Here is a 26,692-nt window from a genome sequence, read left to right on the forward strand (position 1 = left end):
TCCATGTACTATGTGACTTAGACTTTTAATGGAGCAGTAAAATCGGTGATTTTCGGATTTAGTGAGTTTCTCTACGCCGAGACCATCAACGAACACTTATCCTTCATGTATAGGTGATAACTTGTCATCTTGATACAACCCCTTTAAATGTGCAATACCACACATGACCAGTAGGCGGTGTCATGCTCTTTGCTAGAAATTTGCCTTTTTTTCCCCAAAAATGACACAATGCAACATGAAATGTAATAAATACGCATTTCTTTATTCCTGCAGCTTACAAGAAGTCCAGTGTAAAATGACACGGTAGATTTAAAACATATATAACTATATATTTAGGGGGTCTTTATAAGGGGTGCTTGGGGGGCAGCTTATATATTAATCTAGAACCTGCTTTATGTGCGTATATAAAGAGAAACTATAGGACGGGGGATGGAGGCAGATGCCGGTGCAGCCTATAGGGGGATAGTCCTTAAAAGTCCCAAATAGGAGGCCTTGCGGTAACATAAATTGGGGAGGGGGGTGATGGAGTAGATTGCATTGCTTCCGTCTGTACAGGTCCTTCAGATACCTCGCATAGGATTTTGCAGATCTTTGTGTGCCGCTCGCCGCTCCGTCCTTGCCGGACCGTGCTGCCAGGACGGAGGTTTTTTGCAGCCATTTACATCCGCGGCTTCTGTGCTTCCTCCTCTGCAAACAGGTCGTCCAAGCCGAGGGCTCCCGCACGGCCCCTGGGGGCCCGGAGCATGAAATTGTCACAGTCCTGCCTGGCGCCGCCGTAGTCGTGTCATTACCAGACGGGGGGGAGCTGTGGGTCACCTGATTGGAGGTCCCCGAAGGCTTTCTGGATAAAATGGAAAGCAGAAGTGCAGGGGTTAAACAGATCTTTAACTTACTAATAAAAAATCAAATCTTTATTTTCATATAGCGCTAACATATTCCACAGCGCTTTACATACATCAGGAACACTGTCCCCATTGGGGCTCACAATCTAGAGTCCCTATCTGTATGTCTTTGGAGTGTGGGAGGAAACCGGAGAATCCGGAGGAAACCCACGCAAACACGGGGAGAACATACAAACTCCTTGCAGATGGTGTCCTTGGTGGGATTTGAACCCAGGACCCCAGCGCTGCAAGACTGCAGTGCTAACCACTGAGCCACCACAAGACTGCACTGCTAACCACTGAGCCACCACAAGACTGCAGTGCTAACCACTGAGCGACCACAAGACTGAAGTGCTAACCACTGAGCAACCACAAGACTGCAGTGCTAACCACTGAGCCACCGTGCCACCCTAATAGACCAATTACTCACCGATTTCAAGATCTCTGCTTCCTGTCAGTGCATAAAAAACACCATTCATATATATATATCCAGAGACTGGAAATCCTTACCGACTTTATACGCCTCGCAGCTGAGGTTTTGCTACAGTTGTATCTCTATACTGTTTGCTACAAAGTGTCAGTGCAGGTCCAGCTGGGGTGAATATTATTGGCAAAGTAAGGACCGGGTATGATTAGCATATTTTTTGGAATTGTCCTCAATCCATATTTTAGGGAATAACTGGCTGATCGCTGGGGCTCCTGTGACCAGGGCTCCTGTGAACGGGGCTCCTGTGACCGGGGCTTTGCACCCCTGTGTGAATGGAGCAGAGAATTGCACGCTTCATTGTCAATCAAGAATGATCCTTTATTAGACTACTTGTGCTTGGTGATAATAGTATTTATCATCTACTCAGACGGCAAACTTCTTCATTTGGACCTGATGATGCCGGGATGCCAAGGTCTTTGGAAATAGTTTTGTACCTTATAGACTGCTTGTGCTTGGTGATAGTAGTATTTCTGCTTTGCTCAGACAGCACGCTTCTTGATACACTTTGGACCTGTTGATGCCATTATTATATTTAGACTGGTTGTGCTTTCATACCATTGAAACTGTTGAAGCCGGGATGCCAGGGTCTTTGGCAAAAGAGTGTTGCACCCTTTAGACTGCTTGTGCTTGGTGATAATGATATTTCTGGTTTGCTCGGGCAGCAAACATCTTGAGATCATTTAAACCTGTTGATGTTTGGATGCCAAGGTCTTTGGAAATAGTATAGCACCATATGGTCTTGATACCATTTAAACCTGTTGATGGGATGCCGAGTTCTTTGGAAATAGTATAGTACCGTTTAGACTGCTTGTTCTTGGTGATAATAGTATTTCTGCTTTGCTCAGACAGCACTCTTCTTGATACAGTTTGGACCTGTTGATGCCGGGATGCAAAGGTCTTTGGAAAAAGTATTTAGACTGCTTGTGCTTTCATAATATTGGGGAACTGTTGAAGCCGAGATACCAAGGTCTTTGTCAAAAGTGTTGTACCCTTTAGGATACTTGTGCTTGGTGATTATAGTATTATTGTACTGCTCAGATGACACTCTTGTCTTTTCCTTTGTAAACAAGGAACATTGAATAAAATTTGCCTTTTTAAGCACCTAAGCCGCCATTCATAGACTTAATAAAGTCGTGTGAGCGGAGAGTAAAATACACAATACTTAAGGAGATATTTTACATGATGCCCTTAATGTTCAGAGGGGCCAATAATGGTGACCCCAACCATGAGATCAACCTCACAGAGGATGCAACCATAGCAAAGCCCGAGCTGGTAACAGTATTATGTCCTTACAGGTTTTCCACCTCCGGATATAAATAGGAATGTTCTTATTCACTGAAAGCAAGCAGAGGTGCTGTACATGGAGAACAGATGAGAGCTGGAAAAGTTCCACAATCTTGCCTTACCTCAAATTTGCTGATAAAATCCGCAAATATTCCAAAAAAAGCCTCAGTGGTCGAGCCCTTGGGGTCCTCCCCGAAGTAGGAGCAGACTTTAAAGAAATCCTCCATGGCCCGGTGCTGCAGTGTGTCCAGACTCTGCATTAAAGGGAATGTGTTCTCAAGGAATGTCTGAGGAGCGAGGGTTAAGGATGCTTAAATATCAGCCGATGAGATATGAGACTTAATGTTCACCCCCCCAAAAATATAACCCCCATGGATTTATGAAAAGATATGAAAGAAGAGAGAAAACAGAGCAGGTATACAGCTAACCGTAGAGGATTTTACTTCAAGACGCTTTGCCACAAAATATATAAGTATGAAAGAGTAAATTAAAAAAAAAGGTCCTTTAAAGTACATTAAGAATGTGAAAACCGTTGTTGAATATCTTATTTCTGTGCTGAGATATGACACTTTGAAGTCACAAACCGAAAGCCTGAGGCTGCACTACTGAGAGATTCTTGTGATATGTCCCCTTTAAATTTCTGTTAGTTACATTCCGTGATTTGAATTCACAGATTTGAATTGTCGCTATGACAACACTGCACCTGACAGAACTGACGGAAATTAATTCTGTTTTTAGAATCAGTCAGTAGTGCAGCCCCAGGTTCTGGGCCTGCAACTTCAATCTATTATATCTCAGCACAGAAATAAGATATTGACGAGCGGTTTTCACATTTTTAATATATGCTGAAGGCACTAATAAATAAAAATCAATCTAATATATAAAGCTCAGTGTATGTATGTATGTATGTATGTATGTATGTATGTGTGTATGTTTGCTAAAGGAATCCGCACCATCGCATTTACAATCACGAAATTTTGCACAGGTGTCTCATGTGACCCATGGAACGTCGTAGACTATGTTTTGACAGGAAAATTTAACCCCGCACTTTTCAGTTACTCTCCAAAAAACATGCCTCCATTAAAGTAAATGGAGTCTGGAACTATTGGTTTTAATATCAGCTGTGATTGGTTGCTATAGGAACAAAAGACATTGTTAGTATAAGAAGCTTATGTGTGAGGTAATAATATATCAGTGGGGAGACGGATAGAGAGAGACAGACAGAGAGAGAGAGACAGACAAGGAAAGAGAAAGACAAACGGTGAAAGAGACAGACAGAGACAGACGGGGAAAGAGACAGAAAGACAGAGACAGACGGGGAAAGAGACAGACAAGGAAAGAAACAGACCTGGAAAGAGACAGACCTGGAAAGAGACAGACCTGGAAAGAGACAGACCTGGAGAGAGGCAGACTTGGAAAGAGGCAGACAGAGACAGACGGGGAAAGAGACAGACGAGGAATGAGACAGACGAGGAAAGAGACAGACCTGAAAAGAGACAGACGGGGAAAGAGACAGACGGGGCAAGAGACAAGTGGGGAAAGAGACAGACAGACAGAGACAGACAGTGAAAGAGACAGACAGAGGAAGACGGGGAAAGAGACAGAAAGACAGAGACAGACGGGGAAAGAGACAGACCTGGAAAGAGACAGACCTGGAGAGAGGCAGACTTGGAAAGAGGCAGACAGAGACAGACGGGGAAAGAGACAGACGAGGAACAAGACAGACGAGGAAAGAGACAGACGGGAAAGAGACTGGTGGGGAAAGAGACAGACAAAGACAGACGGGGAAAGAGACAGAAAGACAGAGACAGACGGGGAAAGAGACAGACAAGGAAAGAAACAGACCTGGGATGAGACAGACCTGGAAAGAGACAGACCTGGAGAGAGGCAGACTTGGAAAGAGGCAGACAGAGACAGACGGGGAAAGAGACAGACGAGGAACGAGACAGACGAGGAAAGAGACAGACCTGAAAAGAGACAGACGGGGAAAGAGACAGACGGGGAAAGAGACAGACGGGGAAAGAGACAGACCTGAAAAGAGACAGACGGGGAAAGAGACAGACGGGGAAAGAGACAAGTGGGGAAAGAGACAGACAGACAGAGACAGACGGTGAAAGAGACAGACAGAGGAAGACGGGGAAAGAGACAGAAAGACAGAGACAGACGGGGAAAGAGACAGACCTGGAAAGAGACAGACCTGGAGAGAGGCAGACTTGGAAAGAGGCAGACAGAGACAGACGGGGAAAGAGACAGACGAGGAACAAGACAGACGAGGAAAGAGACAGACCTGAAAAGAGACAGACGGGAAAGAGACTGGTGGGGAAAGAGACAGACAAAGACAGACGGGGAAAGAGACAGAAAGACAGAGACAGACGGTGAAAGAGACAGACAAGGAAAGAAACAGACCTGGAATGAGACAGACCTGGAAAGAGACAGACCTGGAGAGAGGCAGACTTGGAAAGAGGCAGACTTGGAAAGAGGCAGACAGAGACAGACGGGGAAAGAGACAGACGAGGAACGAGACAGACGAGGAAAGAGACAGACCTGAAAAGAGACAGACGGGGAAAGAGACAGAGATAGAGAGAGATAGAGAGAGGCAGACTGATACAAAGACAGACAGAGAGATAGAAACAGACAGATAGCGACACAGAGACAAAGACTGTGAGAGAATCAGAGAGACAGTTACTATTCCTGGCAATGCCCGGGTACTACAGCTAGTATTATTATATAATTGTGTTCCCTAATATACGGTTGTATTTAGGGTGGATACACTCATAGTGAGGGGGAACTTGTCTTCTGGGGGGCTAGTCATCCGGCCACAGGCGTTTTTGATTTCTTGGATAGTCACGTGCAGGTCACTCAGGTCAGCAGTTACTGACCTCTGGTTTACTGAAGAAGAAATAGAAATATTAGTTTTTATCCACCATCATTTTTAGCATACTTTTATTAAGAGTCATAAAATCAAATGGTAACATTTTGGTTGCCTGCAGCCACCACTAGAGGGAGCTCACTGCTAAACTCACAATGTCTCTGCAGTGAGCTCCCCCTAGTGGTGGCTTCAGAAAAAAAAAAAGACGAGAGAGTGAGCTCAGTCTACCTTTGGCAGCGAGAGGCACAGTGGGGAGATCCTTGGCAAAGCTTAGCAGCTCGGGGAAATGCTGGCTGAGGGATTTGGCGAGTATGTGCAAAAAGGTGAATTTCCCGTCTACTGTCTTTGTGGTGCTGAGCTGTGGAAACACATAAGGGTGTATCACAAAATTTGTTACTACCACCTGGTAAAAAATAATTATTTATATATATATATATCTGTACTGAACATAGAAACCATCAGCAAGCTGTTGTTCATGGCTCTTTAAAGGCAAAACACAATGGTAGTTGTATAAATCTGTATGTGGAGAGCTCCCCCTTGTGGCAGCTATAGGTAACCAGAATTTTTATGTCCCTCCGCATCAGTTATAATCGAGCCCTGATTCCCGGATCTGTAATATACCGAGTGCATAATAATGTCCAGCTAATAACAGATTGTGGGTCAGATCGGTTTATTAATCCCTTCATTGTCCTATGAAATTGGACTAATTGGAATAAAGCTAAAAAAAAATCGAAAGCTATCCTGCTTACTGACAGTTTCCATGTGCGAATAATTCTGATCCCATTATGTAGTAGGTGTAATAATAATAATAATATTGGCAAATATCTCCAATTAGAAATGTAGTCTAGTTCTCCTGATTAGCTATGTCTCTTAGCTCATGTACAGGGCATTGCAGGAGCTTAAGTATCCATGGTTATGACCATGAGTAACTAACGAACTATCACTATGAGTGGCTGGAACCATGGATACTCAAGCTGCAATGCCCTGCACATGAGGTAAGAGACTTGGCTAATCAGGAGAACTATACTACATTTCTAAGTAGAGGTATTTGCCAATATTATTATTGCACCTTCTACACATTGGGATAGGATTTTGGAGATGGGAATACCCCTTTAAATGTATCCCTTTAAATGAGTATGTGGCATAAGACACACAGTACCTCCGTCAGAAAGTTAATCTTGAACCCGGTTGTCCTGTTGGTTTTGGGTTGTCCGTTGTTCAGATAGTTCCCCATCGCAAGAACGAACTGTAACAAATCATATAGAGGGTTAAATATCATTATCATCCCCAAATTTCTCAGGATGAATGGGATTCGCAGAGGTCACCCCCTTCCCTCCTTCATATCCTGGCCATACAGATGGGAATACCATGCAGATTACACATAGAATTTATATACAATCTGTAGACATGGAGACACATTACTCAGCATGAGAGCTGTAAACACAAAACGGTGAGATTTTTTATTTTCCTGTTGGCAAAAAAGTTTCTTCTTTTTTGTCTAAATACATCGGAATAATGAAAATTTGGGCTAAAGTGGCCGCAAAAGAGAACTGGGACTGTCAGACTCTGCCCAGACGCCCTGCCAAGGTGATAGAAGGGGGCGCCGCCGACACGTACAATGTGCTGACTGCACAGACAAGACTCATTAAACAAGAACTTTCTGCAGAAAACACCGGCCCGGTTAATTGTTACCCGCCTGCCCTCGTCTTCCATCTGCTCAGCAAGATTCCTCCATGTTATTCACAGACACAAGATATTACTGCAGATTACATTACAGTGTCCAGGCCCCGATCGGCAGGGATCCAGTGTAATGGAACGATTAGCAGCTGAGTGCCGACCTAAGACCCCAGCACTTAGCAAGAATGGATTATAATGTATCTGTCCTGAGACACAAAACCTCTCAAAAAGCATCTCCTGCTCCCCCCATCCTCCACAACAGGGGGAATCTGCTTCACGTGCACAGACCAGTATGATGTGTCCCAATTCTCACAGTCTGAAACTTGCTTTTTGTTGGCAAGTTAATCTTCAGCACTATTCTGTCAGCACTATAGGTGCAGGAACTCCTGCCGCTGTCCAATGATAAGACTGCCTGGAACTGAAAGACCGACTCTCTGCTGAGCCTGCATGCATTATGACATACAGGGGAGCAAGAGCAGAGAGACAAAGACCTGCACCCACCTCCTGGAGACAAGCCCCACCCACACTTTCCATAGAGACAAAGCCCCACCCTCACTTTCCATAGAGACAAAGCCCCGCCCTCTCTTTCCAGAGAGGCAAAGCCCCGCCCTCACTTTCCAAAGAGACAAAGTCCCGCCCTCTTTTTCCATAGAGACAAAGCCCCGCCCTCACTTTCCATAGAGACAAAGCCCCGCCCTCACTTTCCATAGAGACAAAGCCCCGCCCTCACTTTCCATAGAGACAAAGCCCCGCCCTCACTTTCCATAGAGACAAAGCCCCACCCTCTCTTTCCATAGCGACAAAGCCCCACTCCCTTTCCATAGAGACAAAGCCCCGCCCTCTCTTTCCATAGCGACAAAGCCCCACTCTCTTTCCATAGAGACAAAGCCCCGCCCTCTCTTTCCATAGAGACAAAGCTCCGCCCTCTCTTTCTATAGAGACAAAAACACGCCTGTAGAGTAAATCAACAAAAACAAACTACATTTTCTGTAGAGACGAAGACCCTCCCCCACTTCCTGTAGAGACGAAGACCCTCCCCCACTTCCTATAGAGACAAAGACCCTCCCCCACTTCCTGTAGAGACAAAGACCCTCCCCCACTTCCTGTAGAGACAAAGACCCTCCCCCACTTCCTGTAGAGACAAAGACCCTCCCCCACTTCCTGTAGAGACAAAGACCCTCCCCCACTTCCTGTAGAGACAAAGCCCCACCCTCTCTTTCCATAGAGACAAAAACACGCCTGTAGAGTAAATCAACAAAAACAAACTACATTTTCTGTAGGAGACAAAGACCCTCCCCCACTTACTATAGAGAGGCAAAGACCCTCCCCCACTTCCTGTAGAGACGAAGACCCTCCCCCACTTCCTGTAGAGACGAAGACCCTCCCCCACTTCCTGTAGAGACAAAGACCCTCCCCCACTTCCTGTAGAGACAAAGACCCTCCCCCACTTCCTGTAGAGACAAAGACCCTCCCCCACTTCCTGTAGAGACAAAGCCCCGCCCTCTCTTCCCATACAGACAAAGCCCCGCCCTCTCTTTCCATAGAGACAAAAACAAGCCTGTAGAGTAAATCAACAAAAACAAACTACATTTTCTGTACAAGACAAAGACCCTCCCCCACTTCCTGTAGAGACAAAGACCCTCCCCCACTTCCTGTAGAGACAAAGACCCACCCCCACCTCCTGTAGAGAGGCAAACACCCTCCCTCACTTCCTGTAGTGAGGCAAAGACCCGCCCCCACTTCTTGTAGAGACAAAGACTTGTCTCCACTTCCCAAATACCCGCCCCACTTCCTGTAGAGAGAAAAAGGCCAGCCCCACTTCCTGTAGAGAGAAAAAGGCCAGCCCCACTTCCTGTAGAGTCAAAGCCCCACCCCCTCACTTCCTGTATAGTCAGAGGCACAAAAGGGGGCATTACTATTATACAGAGGCACAAAGAGGATGATTAGTAACAGTATTGTGTTTTTTGGAGGGGACAACATATTTCAATGGACTCTAGCAGTTCCACTGGAGCCTCGGCACTTACCCTGGTGGGCGGAGCAGATCTAATGGGACCCTCCATTCTTGATGCTGCTTTCCAGGACTCCCGATATAAGGTGTTGGAGGTGGGGAGACCTCCACGGCACACAGGGTGTATCACTGAAGACTGGGACCCCGATGCCACAGATGGGCTCTGATTGGTGTTTTGGCAGCAAAACTGGGCACATTTTTCAGTTTTTATATATTTTTACAGAGTAAATTATCATTTTTTGTCTATTTTCTGCTCCCGGATAATTCTGCTTGGTCGGTAATTGGAAGCTTCGCGGACATAATGCAGCGTCGTCAGCGCTTATACCAATAATCCCTTCCCCCGCCCACGTCTCGGTGTACATCGCCTACTCAGCAACTTTTGCTTTCCAGATCAATATGGCTTAAGAGAACTTTGCAGTAAATGCCAATTAATGGCTCCTTTATGAACATCGGGCAATAAAAGAAGAGAATTATCAACTCTGTATGAAATGTCATAATCTGCCCCGGAGAAGTAATAAAGGTTTATATGGAGCGAGAAGTGATAGAACTATAGGGACAACTACCGTATGTTCTTCCCTAATGCAACAGATGAGAAGTTCTGGAATCTGAGGTTGTAAAACTACAACTCCCAGCATGCCATGGCAAGGCTCCAGCACGCCCGCTCAGTCGCAGTCTATCAGGGCATGCTGGGAGTTGTAGTTTCACACTTGCTGGAGGGACGCATGTTACTAATACCCATATATATATAATGGGCCGGCTTTTTTCGGCTGCAGGACAGGGGGACGCCCGCTCACCTCCAGTATCTTTGCCAGCTTCTTGCTGGTTTTCAGCTCCGTGGACGCCTTCAGGACGCAGTCACAGCTGGCCCGGATCTCCTCCGTCTTCTCCTGCATAGTGCTCTTAAAAAGGAGACTTCTCAGGCGCATCTTATAGTCTGGGACTTGCATCATCTAAGGGTGACCCCAAAAAATAGGGAGATCTGTTATTGTTATTTCGGGCTGAAAAAAGCACCAAATTCATTAAGAGCCAACATCTCCTAATGGCACATCTGACTCCAGAGGACCCTCCGAAACACCGGTCTTGATGACTTGGGGTCTTTAAGTCTCAGTCTCAGTAGAATTCATAGATTCATGCAGATTTACAGGAACCCCATCTGCGGCCGACTTACCTGAAGGGCAAACTGGTCCGGTTCACTCAGCTTGCTGGGACTCCCAGTATAAGACTGAAAATGCTTCCTCTCCTCTTCACCCGGTGCATAAAGCAAGAGCTGCTTAATATGTGAGGGCTCCAGACGCTCGTTCTCCATTGTCATCAGTACGTGTCGCAGCTCCTGGTGCGAGAGCTTTAAGTGTGCAATCAGGATAGCTGGAAGGCAAGGTACAAGCTCACAACACTAGAGAAATACATGACTGATCCTGTACTGGTCCGGAGTTATATCCTGTACTATACTCCAGAGCTGCACTCACTATTCTGCTGGTGTAGTCACTGTGTACATACATTACATTACTGATCCTGTACTGATCCTGAGTTACATCCTGTATTATACTCCAGAGCTGCGCTCACTATTCTGCTGGTGCAGTCACTGTACATATACATTACATTACTGATCCTGTACTGATCCTGAGTTACCTCCTGTATTATACTCCAGAGCTGCACTCACTATTCTGCTGGTGGAGTCACTGTGTACATACATTACATTACTGATCCTGCACTGATCCTGAGTTACCTCCTGTATTATACTCCAGAGCTGCACTCACTATTCTGCTGGTGCAGTCACTGTGTACATACATTACTTATCCTGTACTGCTCCTGAGTTACCTCCTGTATTATACTCCAGAGCTGCACTCACTATTCTGCTGGTGGAGTCACTGTGTACATACATTACATTACTGATCCTGCACTGATCCTGAGTTACCTCCTGTATTATACTCCAGAGCTGCACTCACTATGCTGCTGGTGCAGTCACTGTGTACATACATTACATTACTGATCCTGCACTGATCCTGAGTTACCTCCTGTATTATACTCCAGAGCTGCACTCACTATTCTGCTGGTGCAGTCACTGTGTACATACATTACATTACTGATCCTGAGTTACCTCTTGTATTATACTCCAGAGCTGCATTCACTATTCTGCTCTTGTGGTCACTGTGTTTATACATTACACTACTTATCCTGTATTATACTCCAGAGCTGCACTCACTATCCTGCTGGTGCAGTCACTGTATACATACATTACATTACTGATCCTGCACTAATCCTTAGTTATATCCTGTATTATACTCTAGAGCAGCACTCACTATTCTGCTGATATATATATATATATATATATATATATATATATATATATATATATATATATATACATAAATATTACTTATCCATTACTTAGTTTACTTACTGAATTAGAAAACTAAACATAAGAATAAGAAACTATTTAAACCTGTGAAGGTCAGGGGATTTTAGCTTTACAGCATGCAGAATTGTAAATGCAGCTCTGGAGTATAATACAGAAGTGCGATGTCTTTATGCAGTTACTGTCGGTGAATAGTACAATCCCATGCTGTTATTTTATACATGCCCCCCCTATACTTATTTCATTCTGGAATATTCTGGAGACCTGACTGATACTCATATTATCCTACCTGTGTTGTAGGCCTTTTTGTGAGACAAAATTTCAACAGCACCTTTGTTTTTCATGGATTCTGGCATCACTGGGAGGACTGTAAAAACATAGAAAAAAAAAGATGGACGTCCATATCTGAACCATCATTATTCTACTGTTCTTAAAATGCCTAAAGAGGCCGTATTACAAATCTATGGTGCACAGCTCCAGTGCAGAACTATGTGTCTCCATGGTGACAGACTAATATATTCCACATTCTGTGTTTCTCGGGGTATATATGGACCCTGGACTGATATCGGATCTTTTGCCCCGAACAAACAGCGTTGTATGTGAATTAAGTAGGGAGCAGAAGAAAAGGATTGTGTCTGCAGGATCTGACCACACAGTGTTTGTTTGTAGTCTGTTACCGTGGAGACACATAGTTCTGTATAGGGAGCTGTACGCACAAAATGAAAAGTTTGAATTTTAATATTTTTTTAAATTGAACCGAAATCAGGGATGACTGCAACATTTATAAGCCGCTGGTCAGCACTGGTGACGCCGAGGGGCGCATGGCTGTTACCCATAATGCTCCAGTTCTGCTTACGTGTTGGTTTCTGGGTACCGAAGTGCAGCTCCAGGTCCAGGTACTTCACCATGTCACTTAATTTTTCATAATCAGAATCTTCCCCCAACTGCAAAAAGATAGTCATAGTAAAAAAAAGAGCAGAAGCGACCTCAGATGACAGCAGCTCCATTATATATACACATACGCATGTACAATGGTGTAAAGGGGAGCTCAGTTTTTGGCAATGAGTTAAACACAGGGTGATCTGCTGCCAGGACCACCAGTGAACCGTTGTGATCGTTGAAAAAAAATACATGCAATACCTCAGTTTTCCTGCGGGTGTGCTGTAGAAAAATTGAATCTACATATTGAATTTTTCTACAGCACCCCCGCAGGTAAACTGAGGTATTGCATGGAGTTTTATTTTTTTTTAATTAATTAGATGTGTCCCGTTGTCCAGACAGATAAGTTCATATGGGGCACAATTACTTTTCCGACCTCTTCAGCCTCCGAACTAGGACATGATCCTATCTGACCCCCCTCCCCAGATCAGAAGCACTTGGTTGAAAATCCAACCAGAGAACTTACCTGCCCCCATATCGTCCCTTCTGAATTTTCCACCTGCTCCCAGCGCAGTCTCTTCACACTCATGTGGCTGGATTCACTACGCCGATGCATGCCACGATGTGCCAGGGGCTCCAGAGGTGGCGCCGGGGGCACCGGTGGTTTGGGAAGGGGTGGAGGGGCTGGAGGTAAAGGCGGCTGCTGCTTACAACCTCCCATGTTTCGGGAGAAGGACGAGGGCACCGTTTTGGATATTTCCTTTTTGCGTGCCTGATCTCCTCTTGGATTGGGCGGAGGGGGCGGCGGAGGGGGGCTGTGTGGTGGTGGCGGGATGTGGTCGGAGACTGACGAATAGGTGAGTGAGCTGCCATCTTCGCTGCTGCCCGCCGACTCGCTGGTGGTGCTCACTTCACGGGGGGCGCAGCTCAGATGGTCGTCTTGGAAGCTCATCTGTAGAAAAGGGCAAGGAATATGGTCAAGTGCTGACCCTACAAGTCAACAGGCAAATCTGGTGTCTGGTATAGCAGCTCTGCTCTATTGAAGTGAATGGGTCTGAGCTGCAATACCGCACACAACCTGTAGACAGGGGTGGCGCTGTTTTTGGAATAAATCGTCCTTTTTTGTCTAACCCTGGGAAACTTCCTCGATTTAGGTCCATTACCTCCTCATAGTCATTCTCCGGGGTGAGAAACTGATCGGTGATTGTTAAATTCCGTCCCAGTTGGCGGCTGAGCGCGTCCAGGAATCGGTCGGTGTCCCGGGAGCGAGTCGGTCGTGAGAAGGTAAACATCTTTCTGTGAGTGGGCGACGATGGTAAACTCCCATCCAGGCTGACATAAGGATTTGACTCGGAGCTGCTGGGCGACGGGGCGCTGGGTGGTCGTGGTGGGCATGGATCCGAGGGTGGGACAGAATTTTGCCAGTGCTTGCCCTGTGCCAACTTACGCTCTCCTAAATAACATATGTACTGTTATACAAAATCAAGGGTCAGATCCACATGTGAAGTGACGACAGTGCCGTGCTGGTACCTGTGGTGTGGTAGAGGTTACACGACCCGCGAGATCTCAAGCTGCTCAGTTTACCCGGCATGTTATTAATAAAGCGATTCTCTAACTCCGCGTAAACAGCCGACATCTAAACAATGAAAGAAAGGCAGAAAATATGAAAAAAATTTTCATGGATGGACATTTTCGCATAGTTCTTGTAAAAACAAGCACTTTTGCAAATTACTGTTTGTTAGAATTTCCAGTCGTTCTTGAAATATTAGCACTTTTCTTTTGTTTACACCCTGTTGCCTAGGAGACCGACCACCACTAGCTAGCAGTTTCTATTGAGCTTGTAAGCGCTGTTTGAAAGCTGGCCGCAATCACTGGAGCGCACTGTTACCGCCTAATCTCAGCCGGCGTCTGTGCAATGCTTAGAAACGAGACAGCTACTGTGGTCGGTTTCCAAGGCGACGAGCTGTAAACAAAAGAAAAGTGTTTGTATCTCAAATTTTAACAAGGAATAAATGGCAAAAGTGCTTTTTTTCCACTATCCAACAATATTAATCTATGAAAATGGGAATAATGCCTTAAAGGCCCAACCTTTGGGGCTGAATTATTGAGAAATTCATGTTAATATTATACCAGATAACCTCATATACATCTAGCATGTACAACACAGCACTATACACAGTCACACAAGGCAGTGCATACCATTTTGGGGTTCGGTGTTTCGGGTAACGATGTCCCATCTCCCGCTTGTCTCTCTCCTGAGGTCAGGCGAGGGGTAACTTCCATTGGGTCACACTGGGAGACTGTATAAGACAAACATCGTACTTTATTACACAAGCACTGCTATTTAAAGGGTACCTGTCGTTTATCATAAATATATATATTTTTTTACCTGGTGTAAATGCCGCCGTTCTCCTGAATCCGGCGATGTTTTTCTTGTTTTCCTGTGCCTCTCCGTTCCTGAGATATGACTGCATATATCGTGTATGTAAATCTAGTCTTGAGAGCTAAGTGGGTGTTGCCCTTGAAGAGTTGAGAACCACACCCACTTAGCTAACAAGACTAGATTTAAATACGCCATATCTCAGGAACAGAGAGGCGCAGGAACAAAAGTAAAACATCGCCGGATTCAGGAGAACAGCCTCTTTTAAACCAGGGGAAAAAATGGACATATTTATTGCAAGTGACAGGTGCCCTTTAAGAAATGTTAGTATATATGAAATGCTTTATAAAGTGTTAATACATGAGTTGTAGTCGCTCGTCTTCCCTTCCTCCACAGCTGGGACTCGTATGGTTCCCTGGTACATTGCCTGCCCATGGACAGACCCTCGATGTGGGACCCCAATATCCGCGTCCACTGCAGCTACATGTGAAACGAGCAAAAGAGAATATTATAGCATAAATAACAATATAAAAATATCCGCCGACATCACATCTCAGGGATTATAACAAGGCTCGACCGGCCATTGACATTGGGCGGCGGGCGCAGAGATTTGGCCTATTTGGCACCCGTGATTAAATCGTGAATGTTGAGAGTTATAATACCTAACCCGACAGGGTTTTTGCCAGAGGAGATAAGAGAATTAAAAGCTTAATTTCTACGGCTCAGCTCCATCCCTATAAAACATATTAGTAATCACCAGAGGAGTCCTGTCATCCGCATTACGGGGACAGCGTAAGCGTGGAGCGCAGGCACGTGACCCCTGTGTATAACTGGATTTAAGGGAAGAAATCTCCGCAGATGATGTCTGGTTGCTATGGCGACGGCAGGAGTGGACGATGGAAACGATGGGAGTCCGGGGAACAGATGTTGTAATTCTAATAATATAGGGGACGGCCGGGGAGTGCCGAGCTATTAATCTCATAAATCTGTGCCCAACATGTTCCAGTATATTCCTGGCAGCCGAATAGATAGAAAAAAACATAAAACCTCAAGAATTCACCCTTATAATGTGGCAAAGCTCAGGAAAGGGTCAGACATTGACCTGCGGCACCGTTACTTGCAGCCTTTTTCCTCCCGGAGGGAGGGAATTGTGGGCTTAAGTATGCCCACATAAATTAGGATCACACTTTCTATTTATGTATCTTATATCTTACCCCAAGCATGCCAACCAATTGTAGCAAATGAAAATATAATAGTCCTTCCCCCCTCCATCCTCCTTTCCTCCCTCCATCCTCCTTTCCTCCCTCCATCCTCTTTTACCCCCTCCATCCTCCTTTCCCCCCTCCATCCTTCTTTCCCCCCTCCATCCTCCTTTCCCCCTTCCATCCTCCTTTCCTCCCTCCATCCTCCTTTCCCCCCTCCATCCTCCTTTCCCCCCCTTCCATCCTCCTTTCCTGCCTCCATCCTCCTTTCCTCCCCCCATCCTCCTTTCCTCCCTCCATCCTCCCTTCCTCACATCCATCCTTCTCTTTCCTTCCTTCATTACTCTTCTTTCTTTTCCCATGCTTACCTACTTTCCAGTATTCTCTTCCTTTCCTCCTTCCTATTCTCTCTTCATTCTCTACCCTTACTTCATGTCCTACTTTCCATTCCTTCTTACACCTTCTTTCCTTACCTTCCTTTCTTTCCTTACCACTCTTCACTTCCTTTGATCCTTCACATTACTTCTCTTCCCTTCTTTCTGTTCTTTCCTCCTTCATTTCCTTCCATCATTTACCTTCTTCCCTTCTTTTTTTATTTTCTTTTCCTTCCCTCCTTCTTTCCTTGCATCCCCTTCTTTCCTTTTTTCTTCTTTTCCTTCCTTCTCTTCCCTTCCTTCCTAAATTACATCCTCGTCCTTTACGTAACTTCCTTTTCTTTGCCTTACTTCTCTTCCTTTCCTTCCTGTTGTCTCTTCCTCAACTTCTATTTCTTTTCCTTTACATCCACCTCTTTGCTCTCTTCACTTCCTTCCATTCCTTTCCTCCCTTTCATTCATCCATTACATTTGTTTCCATTCTGTTCCTCCCATCCATTCCTGCCTTCCTTTTCGCTCCCATCCCTTCATTCAATCCTCCCCTCCCTTTCTTTCCACTTCGTTCCTCCCTTTCTTCTCTTTTGTTCCTCGCTTTTTTCTATTTCTTCCCTCCCTTTCTTCTATTCTTTTCCTCCTTTCCCATTCCCATCCTTCCTTGCTTTCTGTTCTGTTCCTTTTGTCCCCTCTCCTTCCTTCCTTCCTTCCTTCCTTCCTTCTCTTTCCCTTACTTCCTTCTTTGCCACCTTCCCATCCTTTATTTCCATTCCTTTCCTCCTTTACATTTGTTTCCATTCCGTTCCTCCCATCCATTCCTGACTTCCTTTTTGTTCCCATCCCTTCATTCCTTCCTCCCCTCCCTTCCTTTCCACTTCGTTCCTCCCTTTCTTCTCTTTTGTGTCTCGCTTCTGCTATTTCTTTCCTCCTTTTCTTCCATTCTTTTCCTCCTTTCCCATTCCCATCCTTCCTTGCTTTCTGTTCCTTTTGTCCCTTCTCCTTCCTTCTCTTCCGCTTACTTCCTTCTTTGCCACCTTCCCATCCTTTATTTCCATTCCTTTCCTCCTTTACATTTGTTTCCATTCCGTTCCTCCCATCCATTTATTTCCATTCTGTTCCTCCCTTCCTTTTCTTTACCATCCCTTCATTCCTGTCCTCCCCTCTCTTCCTTTCCATTTCATTCCTCCCTTTCTTCTATATATTTCCTCCCTTTCCTCCATTCTTTTCCTCCTTTCCCTTCCTTTCCATTTCCATCTTCCCTTTCTTCTTTTCTATTCCTTTTGTCCCTTACTTCCTTCTCTTCCCTTCCTTTTCTTTTCCTCACTTCCTTCTTTCCCACCTTCCCGTCCTTTCTTTCTATGCCTTTCCTCCCTTCCATCCCTCCCTTACCTTCAGTCAGTTCTTTCCCCTATTGCCCTTAGGGCTGCTATGGGGCCCTTTACGTGAGGGGCCCAGCTAAGGTTCTTCTTCACATACTCTGCAAATATAGAAGTAAGTAACCAGACCAGGGGAGGGTCCCACCAACATCTCTCCTACCCTGGAAAGACAGTCACCCTTGGCCCCCTGAGCCAGGCCCCTTGCATATTTTGCTATAAGGGCCTGTCTTGTGAGTCTGGGACCCTCTTTTCAATGATTACTATGTGCCTCGGTGGACTATGAGCCCTTCGGGTTTAGGGCCCAGCTACCAATGCTACTACAAAGCAACCCCTGTGCACCCTGCCCCATTAATGCTGCTGCTCTACATATGGGGGTCTATGGGAGGCTCATGCCTAGGACCCCAATGTTCAACCCTAAATTTGTATTTCATTGAAGATGGCCCCATGGTGATGGGATATTGTAGGTGATGGGCATGAGAAGATGAGCGCTCAGTTACGGAGCTCTCTGACCTGCCTTGTACCCCAGGAAGCGAGCGATCTTGTGCTGGCAGTGCTCCTGCTCCTCATATGTCATCAGCTGGAAGATGAATTGCCAGATGATCTGTTTGGCCGGAGTGTCCAGGACCGGATAGATATCCACGATCAGCGTGTCAATGTTCCTGAGGACACAAAGAGGATCAGAAAAGAGGTCACAGATCGAGCAGCAGTCACAACGTGTCCTCCGGTGACCCGCATCATGTTACAGACCAGATCAACTACGTGTGAACAGAGTATTGTAGCAGTTATATTCTTGTACATAGGGGGCAGTATTATAGCAGTTATATTCTTGTACATAGGGGGCAGTATTATAGTAGTTATATTCTTGTACACAGGGGCAGTATTATAGTAGTTATATTGTTGTACATAGGGGCAGTATTATAGTAGCTATATTCTTGTACATAGGGGGCAGTATTATAGTAGTTATATTCTTGTACATAGGAAGCAGTATTATAATAGTTATATTCTTGTACATAGGAGCAGTATTATAGCAGTTATATTCTTGTACATAGGGGGTAGTATTATAGTAGTTATATTCTTGTACATAGGGGCAGTATTATAGTAGTTATATTCTTATACATAGGGGCAGTATTATAGTAGTTATATTCTTGTACATAGGAGCAGTATTATAGCAGTTATATTCTTGTACATAGGGGGTAGTATTATAGTAGTTATATTCTTGTACATAGGGGCAGTATTATAGTAGTTATATTCTTATACATAGGGGCAGTATTATAGTAGTTATATTCTTGTATATAGGGAGCAGTATTATAGCAGTTATATTCTTGTACATAGGAGCAGTATTATAATAGTTATATTCTTGTACATAGGGGGCAGTATTATAGTAGTTATATTCTTGTACATAGGGGGCAGTATTATAATAGTTATATTCTTGTACATAGGGGACAGTATTATAGTAGTTATATTCTTGTACATAGGGGGCAGTAGTATAGTAGTTATATTCTTGTACATAGGGGCAGTATTATAGTAGTTATATTCTTGTACATATGAGCCGTATTATAGTAGTTATATTCTTGTACATAGGGGCAGTATTATAGTAGTTATATTCTTGTACATAGGGGCAGTATTATAGTAGTTACATTCTTGTACATAGAGGTAGTATTATAGTAGTTATATTATTGTACATAGGGGCAGTATTATAGTAGTTATATTCTTGTACATGGGGCAGTATTATAGTAGTTTTATATTCTTGTACATAGGGGGCAGTATTATAGTAGTTATATTCTTGTACATAGGAGCAGTATTATAGTAGTTATATTCTTGTACATGGGGCAGTATTATAGTAGTTACATTCTTGTACATAGAGGTAGTATTATAGTAGTTATATTATTGTACAAAGGGGCAGTATTATAGTAGTTATATTCTTGTACATGGGGCAGTATTATAGTAGTTTTATATTCTTGTACATAGGGGGCAGTATTATAGCAGTTATATTCTTGTACATGGGGCAGTATTATAGTAGTTATATTCTTGTACATAGGGGCAGTATTATAGTAGTTACATTCTTGTACATAGAGGTAGTATTATAGTAGTTATATTATTGTACATAGGGGCAGTATTATAGTAGTTATATTCTTGTACATGGGGCAGTATTATAGTAGTTTTATATTCTTGTACATAGGGGGCAGTATTATAGCAGTTATATTCTTGTACATGGGGCAGTATTATAGTAGTTATATTCTTGTACATAGGGGCAGTATTATAGTAGTTACATTCTTGTACATAGAGGTAGTATTATAGTAGTTATATTATTGAACATAGGGGCAGTATTATAGTAGTTATATTCTTGTACATGGGGCAGTATTATAGTAGTTTTATATTCTTGTACATAGGGGGCAGTATTATAGTAGTTATATTCTTGTACATGGGGCAGTATTATAGTAGTTATATTCTTGTATGTAGAGGCAGTATTATAGTAGGTATATTCTTGTGCATAGGGGGCAGTATTATAGTATTTATGTTCTTGTACATATTGGGCAGTATTATAGTAGTTATATTCTTGTACATAGGGGCAGTATTATAGTATTTATATTCTTGTACATATTGGGCAGTATTATAGTAGTTATATTCTTGTACATAGGGAGCAGTATTATACTAGTTATATTCTTGTATATAGGAGCAGTATTATAGTAGTTATATTCTTGTACATAGGAGCAGTATTATAGTAGTTCTATTCTTGTATATAGGGGCAGTATTATAGTAGTTCTATTCTTGTACATAGGGGCAGTATTACAGTAGTTATATTCTTACTTTACCTGTGCTGGAAAAAGCTCTCTAGCGCTTTACACACTGTGTACCGCTCTGTGGGTGTGAGTAGATGTTCCAGCTGTTGGCTAAAACTACGCCCTTGGATACGTATGTTGGATGGAAGGATTTCTGCTACCCACTGAAGGGAGGTTAGAGCAGATGATGGGACAGTGGTGTCAGAATCTGAATCTGTAATGAATGAAATCAAGAAATCAAGAGTTATATAATCGGCCTTTAAATACCGTAGCTGAATAAGATTTTAGAAAGTAATGGCTTGGCAGTTATAGGTATTGGGCACCAGATGGCAGCACTCCTTATCGTGTATAATCCCTTCCTGTAACCGCAGACCTGCATCAGCCGAGCTACAAAATAATTCTGCCTTCCAGTAACACATATATTTCCGTCCTCACCTGCACAGTACGACACGCTGCCCTCCTCAACCACTAATGTTGGCATCGCGCCACTGCCTTGCAGCATGCAGACCACCTTCTCATGGCAACAGTTCCTAATAGAAAAAACAGGAGGTACATGTTGGGTGCGTCATCTACTTATAGAAAGAAAAACAGCTCTGGGGGATGAACAGCTGCTCGTATAAAGTGACGGTCTAAGCTGACAAAGAGAGGGGGAGCACAATGAGCACGGAGGGTTTGGTGCACGTAGCTGCGGTAGGACCCCCCACCCCCAGTTATTGCAAATGGAATACCCCATTAAAATTATATTCCCCCTGTCCAGCGGGTTTGGGTTCCTTATTAAATCCTTCCTTGACACTGAGCCCATTTTATTACATTTCATTAGAACAACATCTGTCATCATTGTGTCTATACAGCCGTGCCAAGCGCAAGCTCACCTCATGTCCAAACCGTTCAAGAATAATATCCTGTCTCCGGGCTGGAGACCGGCCACCTCTGCGGGACTGCCTGGAAGAGATAAGTCATCAGAGCCTGACACCACCATGCGCACATTACACCGCTATGTGTATTACCCATAGGGGTGGCAGGAGAAGAAGGGGCAACACCATCAAGACCTATACCTACGGATAAATGTCCACAAAGCTCTGATAAAGAGGTCTAAGATGGATAGATCATCTCCTGCCTTGACTACTGGAACCTCCTGCTCTGTGGCCTCCCCTCTAACATCTCCCGCCTTGATTACTGCAACCTCCTGCTCTGTGGCCTCCCCTCTAACATCTCCCGCCTTGATTACTGCAACCTCCTGCTCTGTGGCCTCCCCTCTAACGTCTCCCGCCTTGATGACTGCAATCTCCTGCTCTGTGGCCTCCCCTCTAACGTCTCCCGCCTTGATGACTGCAATCTCCTGCTCTGTGGCCACCCCTCTAACATCTCCCACGTTGACAATTGCAACCTCCTGCTCTGTGGCCTCTTCTCTAGCATCTCCCACCTTGACTACTGTGATCTCCTGCTCTGTGGCCTCCCGTCTAACATCTCCCTTCTTGACTACTGCGATCTCCTGCTATGTGGCCTCCCCTCAAACATCTCCCACCTTGACTACTGCGATCTCCTGCTCTGTGGCGTCCCGTCTCACATCTCCCTTCTTGACTACTGCGATCTCCTGCTATGTGGCCTCCGCTCAAACATCTCCCACCTTGACTACTGCGATCTCCTGCTCTGTGGCCTTCCTTCTAACACCCTTGCACCTCTCCAATCTATCCTAAACTCTGTCACTTGACTAATCCACCTCTCCCCCTGCTACACCCCGGCCTTTCCTCTCTGCCAATCCCTTCACTGGCTTTTCATTGCCCAACGATGCCAGTTCAAAACCCTATATATGACATACTAAGCCACCAACAACCTGTCTCCTCCATACATCAATGACCTATTCTCTTGGTACCTACCTGCATGCAACCTCACAAGACCTTCTTCTCACCTCCCATCTTATCTCCTCTTCCCACAATCTCATACAAGATTTCTCCCATGCTGCCCCAATATTCTGGAACTCTTTACCCCAACATATTAGACTCTCGCCTACCGTGGAAACCTTCAAAAGTACCTGAAAACCCACCTCTTCCGACAAGCCTACAACCCACAGTAACCTTCAATCCACAAGAACAGACACTCCAATTCCCCAAGCCAATACTAATACAAAAGATGGATAATGTTAAAAACGGTGAAAAAGATGTATAAAATAGGTGCGGTATTGGTGGGTATTTTGGGCAAAATACACAAACTCGCAACCCAAGTCAAGGATCATCATTGTCTTGAAAGTCCCTACACTAAAATTCAAAACAACTCATGGAAAAGGACAGAAAAATTAGGCCATATTCACACATTGAGTATTTTGTGAGTTTTTTACCTCAGAATTTGTAGCCAAAACCAGGAGTGGAACAATCAGAGGAAAAGTATAATGGAGACATGGGCACCACTGCTGTGTTTATCACCCCGTTTTTTTCTTACAAATACTGAGGTAAAAAACTCACCGAATACTCAATGTCTGCATGTGGCCTAAAAAAAAAACAAGGAAAAAAAAGCATCCATGTTCTCCAACACCAGGCAACGTCATTAGATGGTCTGCATGAAGGTTTTTCGCTAATATTTCCATTGCACTTAAGACATAACGATGGTGAAGTACTGTACCTCCGAGAATGGACTCGATCCACACCGGAGCATTCCCCCGTAACGTGAATCCAAAGCTGCTGCTTCCCTTACACACCCGTATTGTCCTGCAGAAATAAAAATGGGAGCTGCATACACAAAACGGATTTGTATATCTATTCAGACTATGTGCAATTGTGTTTGTTTTTGGAGATGCACTGGAACAATGGGGAAAGTGTTTGTCTGAGTGTACACCCCTTTTAAGGTTTTACATTTACCTGTGTGGCTTCCCGGAGCCCACACTGCCAGCAACAAGAGAACTGCTCTTCTTCAGCCCCCTGCCCACCTCATCCTGGCAGTGTGGCATCGGAGCTGCCCTGGTGGACACCAGCAACCTTTCATGGTGGTCTTCACTACGACTCCTCCTCAGACGATTGCTGCGCTCACTCCTCGATCGGCAGATCTTGCTGATGAGACTCTGGGACACCACATGGTCAAAACGTTGCCGATGTTTCTTGGGGATGAATATTCTGTGGAAGATAATAGATGAGATACATTAGTAAAGGCGTCAAGTCTTGGACTCATCTACCACATCCTTCACTCTCATTTGGTCTCTTGCTACCGTATTTCCCTTCCACTTCTTCTCCAACCACTTCACTCAACCTAGTATCTAACCAGGAGACCACTTCCAATCACCAAGCAATATACAATGTCTTTCCTCCAAAGCCATGAACCACTTCCCTCTTCCCCAAGCAATCAATCGACTTCTTCTCTCAAGCGACCGGTCGACCAAGTTCACACAAACGAGTCCACAACTATCCCACTGGTTGGTCACATTTGTTACCCATCCAAGCTGAGACTTTCTCCATCTCCCATTCAACCATTCTATCACATGAAACCAGTTACACTTTTCCACTAATTCCTTAATGCCTGAACCCAAGTGATCACTTCCATCCCTGTATCCACAAAACCTATCAATCACACCCTTCTACCATCTCACATAATGATAATTTATCTCCTTTCCATCAAACCCAACAATCCCTTTACTCCTCTTGTGCCCTTGCAAGAACTGGCACCAAGTCCTGTAGCTAAACAGTCAACCCTATCTCACCAGTTAGTCACATCTCCAACCCACCTCTTCTCCGACCAATCCTTCCTTCTTCATCATTCGGTTATCACTCCAACACCCTCATCCAGCCAAGCTATTTGTCTCAACCATCAAATTCAACTTTCCTTCTTCCATTACTCAACCATGTCCCTCATTCCTGCACCCAATTCAGGGGTCACCTCTGCCACCATCGAGCCAACCTATCCTTTCTTTCCTTCCATTCACCCAATCTAAATTTTCCCACCTTCCCATGAAACCAGGTTATGACTTCTTCCATATCTGAACTTCCAATCCTAAAATTGGACTATTTTCTCCATCCCTTGAAAGCAGTCTACTACTTCCCAAAAATAGTATCACCAACTTCACAAATCAAACTGTCCAGTTTACCACCAACCCACCAAGTGAACATGATATCTTCTCTTCTGCATCCAATCTACTTTATTTCTGATGTATCTAGTCTATCACTTGTTGTATCTATGAACCAACGTTTCCCTTTTCCATGGACCCACCACTTCCCTCAAGCCTGAACCCAACCAAAAGATCACTTCCACCTTTGTGTCCATCCAACCTATCAAAACATTCCACTGGTCCAACCAATGCACCATCACCAATGAAATCACTCTACTACCGCTACTTTTCCTACGAAGATCACTAACCAAACAGTTTACTGCCAGTTGTTCACATCCGTTACCCCACTTTTCTAAACCCACCATTGTCGTATCTATCAACCAACGTTTCCCTTTTCCATGAAACCACCACTTCCCTCAAACCTGAAACCAACCAAAAGATCACTTCCACTTTTGTGTCCATCCAACCTATCAAGTTCTTGTTCCGGGCCACCCAATGCACCATTACCAATTAAATCACTCTACTACCGTTACTTTTCCCATGAAGATCACTAACTAAACAGTCTACCGCTAGTAGTTCACATCCTTTACCCCTTCTTCCAAACCCACCATTGTCGTATCTATCAACCAATGTTTTCCTTTTCCATGGACCCAACACTTCCCTCAAGCCTGAACCCAACCAAAAGATCCCTTCCACCTTTGTGTTCATCCAACCTATCAAGACCTTCTTTCGATCCAACCAATGCACCATTACCAATAAAGTTACTCTATTACCGCTACTTTTCCCATGAAAATCACTAACCAGTCTACCGCCAGTTGTTCCCATCCATTACCCCCTTCTTCCAAACCCACCATTGTCGTATCTTATCAACCAATGTTTCCCTTTTTCATGAACCCACCACTTCCCTCACGCCTGAACCCAACCAAAAAAAAATCACTTCCACCTTTGTGTCCATCCAACCTATCAAGACCTTCTTCCGATCCAACCAATGCACCATTACCAATGAAATCACGCTACTTTTCCCATGAAGATCACTAACCAAACAGTCTAACGCCAGTTGTTCACATCCTTTACCCCTTCGTCCAAACCCCAAATTGTCGTATCTATCAACCAGCATTTCCCTTTTCCATGGACCCATCACTTCCCTCATGCCTGAACCCAACCAAAAGCTCACTTCCACCATTGTGTCCACCCAAACTATTAAGACCTTCTTCCGATCCAACCAATGCACCATTACCATTGAGATCACTTTACTACCACCCTCACGTTACCTCACTCTACTGCCAGTTGTTCACATCCCTTTCCCCCCTTCTTCCAAACCCACCACCACTTCTTTCCAATCTCTCCGATCCTCAACGACACACAACGATTGGGTTAATAAGTCTATTTGTGAACAAGGATCACTTTATTTCCCCTCCACAATCCCCTTGTGTTTTTCACCTCCGTCTCAGCAGGGACTCGTTGACAACCATTTCTTGTCTTCCGTTACACCCTTTAATTCCCAAACATTTAATTTCTTTTTTCGCGTTATATTCTTCTCCCTCCTCCCAAGCAGCGCTGACATTTTCAACGGGGGAGCAGAAGGAAGTCTCAGAAGATTTGGCAGAACGAGTCTCATCGTATAATTATCCCAGCAGCGAGATAAAAGCCGGCTTGCGAGCGTGCACACGCCATCACTCAGCCCGGGCAGCATCTCCAGCGTCTGCCACCTTGGTATTTTCAGATCAAAGGATAAAGATTCTCTCCCTCTCCCTTTCGGTTTCTCGCACACTGCGGGGTTCACGTAAAGTACAAAGCGCGCCGTGTCTTTTGATTTGTTTTTGACATGTTGTCATTTAACGCAACCTCAAATCTGCTTTACGAGACAAATCATTCACTCCATTAATTTCATCGGGGCACAACTTTGCGCACGTGACAATGCAGGTGCACACTTGGCGTCCAACGCTACTCATTAACTTCTCGTTAACTACTTATATTTGGCGCTAATGGACTGATTGCTTCACATATCCAAAGCTTCATGCCTGGTACTTGGGTTTTTCATCAGCCACATGTATTGCTTTAACTAAATGGCGACAATTATTTAATGGGGAGTATCTACTTTAAGGGCAGCCTGTG

The 26,692-nt window shown here is 44.5% G+C and overlaps 1 protein-coding gene across 3 annotated transcripts in view; it reads right to left on the minus strand.

Annotated features, from left to right (window-relative positions):
- Positions 1-241: 241 nt before the first annotated feature.
- The window catches only part of GRID2IP (Grid2 interacting protein), a 78,302-nt gene continuing 51,851 nt past the window's right edge, over positions 242-26,692 (minus strand). For all 3 annotated transcript variants that reach the window (XM_075318283.1, XM_075318281.1, XM_075318280.1), the window contains 20 exons: positions 23,400-23,651; positions 23,164-23,249; positions 21,420-21,489; positions 20,983-21,077; positions 20,581-20,761; positions 18,278-18,426; positions 15,182-15,301; positions 14,641-14,741; positions 13,972-14,077; positions 13,605-13,894; positions 12,968-13,393; positions 12,419-12,506; positions 11,852-11,929; positions 10,375-10,571; positions 10,001-10,156; positions 6,681-6,767; positions 5,750-5,879; positions 5,423-5,541; positions 2,775-2,939; positions 242-841 (listed from right to left, as the gene is read on the minus strand). In XM_075318283.1, the coding sequence (XP_075174398.1) occupies positions 788-841; positions 2,775-2,939; positions 5,423-5,541; positions 5,750-5,879; positions 6,681-6,767; positions 10,001-10,156; positions 10,375-10,571; positions 11,852-11,929; positions 12,419-12,506; positions 12,968-13,393; positions 13,605-13,894; positions 13,972-14,077; positions 14,641-14,741; positions 15,182-15,301; positions 18,278-18,426; positions 20,581-20,761; positions 20,983-21,077; positions 21,420-21,489; positions 23,164-23,249; positions 23,400-23,651 (2,950 nt within the window). In that variant the 3' untranslated portion in view covers positions 242-787. The remainder of the gene's footprint in view (positions 842-2,774; positions 2,940-5,422; positions 5,542-5,749; positions 5,880-6,680; positions 6,768-10,000; positions 10,157-10,374; positions 10,572-11,851; positions 11,930-12,418; positions 12,507-12,967; positions 13,394-13,604; positions 13,895-13,971; positions 14,078-14,640; positions 14,742-15,181; positions 15,302-18,277; positions 18,427-20,580; positions 20,762-20,982; positions 21,078-21,419; positions 21,490-23,163; positions 23,250-23,399; positions 23,652-26,692) is intronic.

Source organism: Anomaloglossus baeobatrachus, chromosome 7 (genome assembly GCF_048569485.1).
Source record: "Anomaloglossus baeobatrachus isolate aAnoBae1 chromosome 7, aAnoBae1.hap1, whole genome shotgun sequence".
Taxonomy (NCBI): domain Eukaryota; kingdom Metazoa; phylum Chordata; class Amphibia; order Anura; family Aromobatidae; genus Anomaloglossus; species Anomaloglossus baeobatrachus.